Source organism: Monodon monoceros, unplaced genomic scaffold (genome assembly GCF_005190385.1).
Source record: "Monodon monoceros isolate NGI ecotype Baffin Bay Population unplaced genomic scaffold, NGI_Narwhal_1 Super_Scaffold_21, whole genome shotgun sequence".
NCBI lineage: Eukaryota > Metazoa > Chordata > Mammalia > Artiodactyla > Monodontidae > Monodon > Monodon monoceros.
In genome coordinates, this window is record NW_021703778.1 from 172481897 (window position 1) to 172489901 (window position 8005).

At 49.7% G+C, this 8005-nt stretch overlaps 1 protein-coding gene and 1 non-coding gene across 2 annotated transcripts in view; one reads left to right on the forward strand and one right to left on the reverse strand.

Annotated features, from left to right (window-relative positions):
• Positions 1 to 3915, forward strand: part of LOC114904487 (apoptogenic protein 1, mitochondrial) — a 35025-nt gene extending 31110 nt beyond the window's left edge. The window contains exons 4-5 of the mRNA XM_029238504.1: positions 602 to 692; positions 3591 to 3915. Coding sequence (XP_029094337.1) covers positions 602 to 692; positions 3591 to 3696 — 197 coding nt within the window. The 3' untranslated portion in view covers positions 3697 to 3915. The remainder of the gene's footprint in view (positions 1 to 601; positions 693 to 3590) is intronic.
• On the reverse strand, positions 96 to 168 carry TRNAE-CUC. The gene has a single exon. It is a non-coding gene; the product is annotated as a tRNA-Glu (tRNA).
• Positions 3916 to 8005: the final 4090 nt, after the last annotated feature.

The window sequence follows — 8005 nt, forward strand, 5'->3', positions numbered from 1 at the left end:
CATTTTTATATAAATTTTAGGATCCACTCACCAATTTCTTTTTTGTTTGTTTTTTGGGTTTTTTTGGCTGCACCACGCAGCTTGTGGGATATTAGTTCCCCAACCAGGGATTGAACCTGGGCCCTCGGCAATGAGAGCGCAGAGTCCTAACCACTGGACCACCAGGGAATTCCCTGTCAATTTCTGGGGCGAGAAAAAAAAAAGCCAGCTGGGGTTTTGGTAGGGTTTGTGTTGAATCTATATGTCATTATGGGAGAGTGTTGCCACCTTAACGGTATTAGGTCTTTGAAACCATGAACATGGGATGTCTTTCCATTTTTTAGGTCCTTCACTTCTATGTTTTGTAGTTTTTAGTGTGTAAGTCTTATACTTCCTGTCTTAAATTTATCCTGTCTTTCATTCTTTTTGATGCTGTTGTAAATGAAATTGTTTTCTTAATTTTGTTTTCAGATTGTTTATTGCAAGTGTATAGAAATACAGTTGATATTTGTATATTGATCTTGTATCCTGCAACCCTGCTGAACTCATTTGTTAACTCTAATAATTGTTTGGAGAACCCTTCCCCTTAAGTCTTAATGTTTAAGTTGAAATTAATTTTCAGGTCAAAAAGCAACATTGAATGCAGAAGAAATGGCTGACTTTTACAAGGAATTTTTAAGTAAAAATTTTCAGAAGCACATGTATTACAACAGGTGGGTGTCTGCTTTTTTCCTGAAAGTTTGAATATCACAACCATATTGTCTATCTGAATTTAACATTTGTGTTTATATTAAAGGTAGAAGTTGCTATCAGCTTAGTGTTTGCGCTTTTAAATAAAAATGACAGCTTCAAGTTACTTGCATGGCAGCCCTAAAGCAGCTTGCACCCCTAGTGTGTAGACAGTGGGTTCTGCACAGCACTTCCCGCTGAAAGGAGCCTGGACGCCACGGAGAAGCACAGTCTGGGGCAGGAGCAGCAGGAGAGGAGTCGAGACATCTTGTGTTTGAAAGAGAGGAAGCTCGGAGCCCAGCGGGGTCGTGTGAGAACAGCACAGAAGGCGACTCACGGGGCTCCCGTAGGCCAGAGGCGAAGCCATTGCAGCCACACAAAGAAAATGATGGCTGTGGGTTAAAAATCTATCAAATACACTAACATCTTTGTGATCATAATGACACTGAGCGGCTCACAGGCATCGCGGGGTATTGCTAGGCAGCCAACCCATTGTTCTGAAAATCCATTAGTGAAGGAGCGCCTCCAAAGAACAGTCACCTCTCCTGCCTTTCCTGCACCGACTGGATTCCAGGGTAGCCAAACGAAGGAGCATTTTTCTTGGTAGAAGAATGACAGCTGACGCGGGAGTGCTGGAGTTAGATCTGGGCCTCATCACCCCGCAGCTGCTAACCGCTCGGCAGCAGGGCTGATGGGCACTTCATAATGGACGGGTTGGGCTGATCGCACCTGAACCCCTGGTTCCTCTTCGCACCGTGTGGAGTGGGGCAGCGGCCTGCCTGCACCTCTGTGAGGTGTCCTCACCAAACAAGGGGACTGCAGTCTGGCAGTCCTCCGGGTCTAATACCAGGTTACAGGAACAAGATAAAAGGGTGTGTTGGAGGGGTGGAGAGAGCAGGTCACAGACTGTGCTTAAATCGTAGCCTGAAGATACAGTCCCAGATGTTGGAAATTCTGCAAGACAGACGATCCAGTTTCAACCAGTAACTAGGATTAAAAAAAAAAAAAAAAAGGACAGCTTAAAGTTATTTGCATGGCAGCCCTAAAGCAGCTTGCACCCCTAGTGCGTAGACAGTGGGTTCCACACAGGGGGAGCTAATATTATAGGATAAAAGAGGCTTCATGCAGTGTGTAGACAATGTTTGGATCCTAATACAGACAAACCACCTATAAAAAGGTATTTTTGACAATCAGTCAAAGAAAACTGAACAGTGACTGTATATTAGGTTGTATAGATAAGTTATTGTTCACTTTATCAGATACAATGATGGTATTGTGGTTAGGTGTTTTTAAAAAAGGTTTTGACGATACATAGTGATGTGTATTCCTAGGTGTGACGATAGGACGTGGCATTTGAGATTTGCTGTGACATTCATAGGGCAATGGCCACGCCGGATGGGCGGGTGGGGCAGGGTCTAGACAGTGGGGTGATCATCGAGTCTGGAGGAGCTCTTGAGTGACACTCAGGCATAAAGCCCAGTCCTGCATCATCCAGAGTCTGTTGCTAATGCTGTCATGTGTCACTCTGAACTAGCTGAGTTATTCAGTCAAGCCAGTATTAGTTAGATTTCCCTGGACCTTTGATTTCTGGCGTGGACACGGCATGTTTGCATCTTGCTTCCTCTCCGGTGAGCTTGATGTTTTCCGTGTGGCACTCAGAGTAGAGAGAGGGTCGGACAGCAGTGGAGCCTGCGCGCTCCCCCTCTGTGCCCGCACCACCTCCTGCCCCTGCTTTCCTTATGGAAGCGGGAACAGCTTAGTTTGTCTTTTCCACTCTCCCAGTTCAGGTTGTCTGTATCGGTGGAGTGGAATCTGACTTTTCCCTAGTAACCTAAGAACTTTAATCTCGGTGGGATACCAGTTTTCTTTTTTCTGGAAGCCTTTTTTATTTATTTAGGGCATTGCTTCCCATTTATAGCATCATTGAAGTGGATAGAAATGTAAGGATCGTTCTCGTGTGGAGAGGGGTTTTCTGTCCAGCTGTGCAAAGGCTCCAGGAAACGGGCATTTTTGCCTCTTGCTACTGCTTCACTCAAGCCCTTGGTTATTCTCCATTCTTCTATGCTGAGATCCAGTCAACCATTTGAGTCCAGTCTGGAATAGCAGTTCCATGTTCCCTCATTAGCTCATTTGGACGAAAAGCACTGACACTTGCTGGCATTTCAGCTTCCAAGGGCTCAGCACTGAGAGTCTGGAATGTGTGCTTTCCATTGTGGAAACTTGCCAAGTTTTGCCCATTCAGCTGCTGACAATGTGGTGAATTTGCAAGTTCTGACATGTTCTGTAGAGTAATTCACAGGCAAGTGAGCCTATGACAGCATGTAACTCCATCCCAGTATTTGTATGAGAAGTTCTGGAATATCCCTTTCGAGACACAAGTTACCCAGAAGTTCAGATCATCAAGAAAAAGAAGATATGAAACTTGATGATGTTGGCACTTGCGATAAGTTAGCTTCTCAAGATGGAGTACTTTTGTCATGTGCTTCTTATGCAATTAAGGTGCCAAAGCCTGGAGGGTCCCCACTGAGTTCTTGCAGAGCCTCCAGTCCTTTTCTGAGAGGTTACGCCCCCATCGCTCTACAGTTGTGTCTCCGAGAGAATGCCGCTGGGCTCTGGGGGCCCCCAGCCTTCCGAGAGCTCTTTCTGTGTCTTCTAGCAAAAACTGAGGAAGGCTGCAGCAGCTTCCAGGAGTGGGAAAAGCGGGGTCGGGGTGCCCTGGGCACATCAGCCTGATGAAAATCCAGGTGGAAGGCAGGCAGGCTTTTATGGGCAGTCTAGCTTTAAAGAGGGCGGGGAATGGCAGAGATGGTGGGGAAGGGTGGAAGAGGAGACAGTCGGATGCCTGAGCGTGGGTCACGTGTGCTTGTGCTGTTCTTCTTCAGGGACTGGTACAAGCGTAATTTTGCCATCACCTTCTTCATGGGCAAAGTGGCCCTGGAGAGGATTTGGAACAAGCTTAGACGGAAACGAAAGAAGACCAGCAATTAGGAGCCCACCCTGACCCAGCCGCCCTGCGTCTACGTTTCCACGAGCAGCAGCTGCCTATAGGAACTCGTTGTACGAGGGCTCTAAGAGCTGTGTGTGCAGGGCAGGCTGGGAGGATGCGGGTCCTGGTGCGCTGTGGCCCATGTGGCTCCGTCCCGACTCTGGATTCCAAGCTGGCTCTTGGTCATGGAAGTCATGTTAATAAATGAAACCCAAGCACTGTGTGCCTGTTTTCTGTTTTTTGTGAATTATACCAGTTTGAAAGAGAACAATATAAAGATATTAATAAAATTTCACTTGAAAAAATTGACTCGACTGATAGGAATATTTTGGAGTGTTGTCACGGCCTCGCCTGACCAGTGGGCCCTGGTTATTGGAGGGCCCCGGGTCCAGGCCCTGATGAAGAGCGGCTGTCCTGGGAGGCGTCCGGACACAGACCCGGAAGCAGGTGCGGCTCCTCCAACAGGCCCCAGGGGACTTCTCTCCATTTATTCCAGGGAGGCAGAGCCTGTTTCCAAGGTTTTCCGGAACAGCTTGCTGTGGCTCGTGTCCCTCTGCTTCAATTCTTATAAAATCAGCATTGTTTGAAATAGGATTACGTGGTTATAAAATGATGAGGCTCACTTTGTACTGTGTCCTGGAGCCGTGGCGGGGAAGGGGTGGGGGGACCTGCCTGAGCAGCGGGGAAGTGGCCTTCTGAGTCAGGGCACAAGGTGTCCTCTGAGGACAGATGAGACATCTGGATTTTACCAAAAGCCGCTTGGCAAGCAGTTTTTATTCCAAAACGGGATGTGACCGTAGAGTCGAAAGGCTGGATTTTTTCTGTGGCTTATAAACTGCTACCACCGAAGATGATTTCCAAGGAGAAATTCCAGAGACCAGAGGAAGCACGTCATCCCACCCCACCCCACCCCAGGCTCTTCAGGGCCACACGGATGGACGAGGGTGATGCTGAAGAGGAAAGCCGAGCGCTGGGCGCCACTGAGCGCCGTGGTTCCTGGCGAACACTGTGCGGCCCATCAGCTCCGTGGGCTGTTAACCCAGGTGTCCATGGAGGTCCCCAGGGAGTGGAGTGCGTGCACCAAGCAGCGTGGGACACGAGGCTTCACAGAAATAACCCCATCTCACGCGTCACGCCACTGCCTCTGCGAAACACAACCTGTCACCAGCACATGTGACACTGTGTGCGTCTGCAAAGGAACGCCAGCAGAGTTAGGGGACCAGGTTGGGCCCTGGTTCCATATGAGTGAGCCCGGAGGCATGAACTGTTCTCTAGCTTTTAATTCTTTTTTTTTAAAATTAATTATTTTATTTTTGGCTGCATCGGGTCTTAGATGCGGCACATGTTGTGGCATGCGGGTTTTCTCTCTCTAGTTATGGCGCATGGGTTCCAGAGCACGTGGGCTCTGTAGTTTGCAACATGCGGGCTCTAGTTGAGGCTCGAGAGCTCAGTTGCCCTGCAGCATGTGGGATCTTAGTTCCCCGACCAGGGATCGAACCCACGTTCCCTGCATTGTAAGGAGGATTCTTTACCACTGGATCACTGGGGAAGTCCTTCTAGCTCTTTTTTTAAAAATGTATTTATTTATTTATTATTTCTGGCTGCATTGGGTCTTCATTGCTGCGCGTGGGCTTTCTCTAGTTGCGGTGAGCGGGGGTTACTCTTTGTTGCAGTGTGTGGGCTTCTCATTGCGGTGGCTTCTCTTGTTGTGGAGCATGGGCTCTAGGCACGCAGGCTTCAGTAGTTGTGGCATGTGGGCTCAGTAGTTGTGGCTCCTGGGCTCTAGAGCACAGGCTCAGTTTTTGTGGCGCACAGGCTTAGTTGCTCCGCGGCATGCGGGATCTTCCTGGACCAGGGATCGAGCCTGTGTCCCCTGCATTGGCAGGCGGATTCTTAACCACTGTGCCACCAGGGAAGCCCTCCCTTTTTAAAAAAAAAAAAATTTATTTATTTTATTTATTTATGTTTGGCCGCTTTGGGTCTGCGTTGCTGCACGCAGGCTTTCTCTAGTTGCGGCGAGCGGGCTTTCTCTAGTTGCGGCGAGCGGGGCTACTCTCCGTTGCAGTGTGTGGGCTTCTCATTGCGATGGCTTCTCTTGTTGCGGAGCACGGGCTCTAGCTGCGCAGGCTTTAGTAATTGCGGCACACGGGCTCAGTAGTTGTGGCTCGTGGGCTCTAGAGTGCAGGCTCAGTAGTTGCTCTGCAGCATGTGGGATCTTCCCAGACCAGGGCTTAAACCTGTGTCCCCTGCACTGGCAGGTGGATTCTTAACCGCCATGCCACCAGGGAAGTCCTCTTTCGCTGTTTAACCCTAATAGCATATTGGAAAGTCTGCCTCTGGGAGGTCCAGGGGAGCGTCTTTATGACAGACCTGCACAGAGGAGCCGTCCAGAGCAGACCGGTCTACCCAAGCCCATCTCCTGGCCTCGGCTTCCTTGGCCGCAATGACACCTGACAGAACCCCTGGGCGCATTCCACGTGCCTGTCGCGGGTAGTGTCCGGCACTTGACAGGCTCCTCACAAATGGGGAAATCAGTGACTAATAACATTCAAAGGGTCTGGTTCCCAAGCACCTCAAGGCCTCTGTGGGGGAGGGGTGACTGGAAGCCAGCCCGTCATGAGTGGGAGCTGAGCATCCGCACCAGTGGGGGTTTAAGCAGGATGCCTGTAGGTGGAGTTGGCACACGGGGCCTTCGGGGATTGCCTCTCCCGAATGAGCCCGCACACCACTCCTGTGGCCGGCAACCTCACACGGGCTCTGGAGGAAACATTGCAGCATCGGCTGCCAAGAAGCTCTGTGCTGTGTTCTGATCCTCCGTCCCTCCCCCGAGGACGCAGGCTTGGCGGGCCCTTTTCCAGCCAGCCCTTCAGGCCACTTGCACGGCGCAGGGCTTCCACGCTGGAGGAGGGCGCACAGCCACGGAGGCGCCTGCACAACAGGCCTCTTCTGCACGTTTGCAAAGACTATTTTACACTTCTGATTAGTGGGGAGATCATAGAACTCATGGGAACTTGTATGATAAAGTTTTGTGTGTGTTGATTTTTTTTCTCCTACTAGCGTTGCTTTTTTTCTGCTTCTGAAAACAGAACAACAAATAGGCATATTCTGTTGACAATTTTTAAGTTAAAAATTTAAGAATGCCTCTGGTTAGAAAGTTGGGATGGTGCAGGGAGGAGCAGACAGCAAAGGAACAGCCTTCCTTTACAGGGAATCAGTTTCCCAAAGGGGAGGGAGGCTGTGCGTTCTTGTTCAGCAAGGCCGCCTGACTGGGGGGCCGGTGAGAGCTGGGGTTTTGGCGCCGGCCGTGCTTTCTCCTCCTCTGGGGTGCGGCCAAGCCCACTGGGGAGGCCTCAGTCCTGTTAGATTCCCTCTTAGACTCCATTGCACCCATGTTATTCTTATTTCAAAGTAATTGCCTTTTAACAACTTCCAGGCCTTCTGAATACATGCTCTGGCGCCTCCCTTTCTTCCCAAGGTTTTTGCATCGTGGCGTCGCATCTGCCACAGCTGGGAAAGCCCAGCGCTTCCCATGGGCCCCGGGCGTACGCCGCCTGCTCTTGGCCAGCTGCACGCTGCCCACCCATGAAGGCTGTGGGTGAGTGGGAGCGTTCGTTCATCCCACAGATACTGAGTGCCTGTCCGTGCCAGGCACAGGGGCTGTGATGGTGAGGACTTGTTGTTGCTTCCGCTGCAGCGCTTACAGACTAGCAGGATGTAAGGTAGGAGAAAAAATTAGTCACGTGATGAAGAACCCATGAAGAATATTTAATGGAATCACCTGATCTGATTTGCATGTTTATATTCCAGGTTAACCATAGATTTTAATTACATTCCTTTAATTGCAGAAGCATCTCTACTTAAAATGTACTGCAGTTATATCTAAGTGCTAGTTAATTAACATATTTTCTTGCTGGTATCACAAAGAAATAGCATCGTAAAGTTGATAGCCAAATTTTATCTTTTTATTTTTTAACTTTTTGTTTTATGTTGGAGTACCGTTGATAAACAACGCGGTGTTAGTTTCAAGTGTACAGCAAAGTGGGTAGCCAAATGTTAAAACACGGGACTTCAAGTGGGGATGTACAGACAACTGCGCGAGCCCTTCTAGGGCACTGTCCCCTCCACACCTTGCATCTGCTCGCCGAGGAAGGCACCTCCCACTCCCGGTCCGTGTCCTGACCTCAGGGGCCTCAGGCGCAGCCTACAATGCCCTCACCCCCCGATTGGCTGGCAGACTTGCTTGTGTTACAAGACTTGGCTCCCCAGAAAAACTTCCCAGGGGGCCTGCGCCTCAGCTTTGCTCAGGAGACT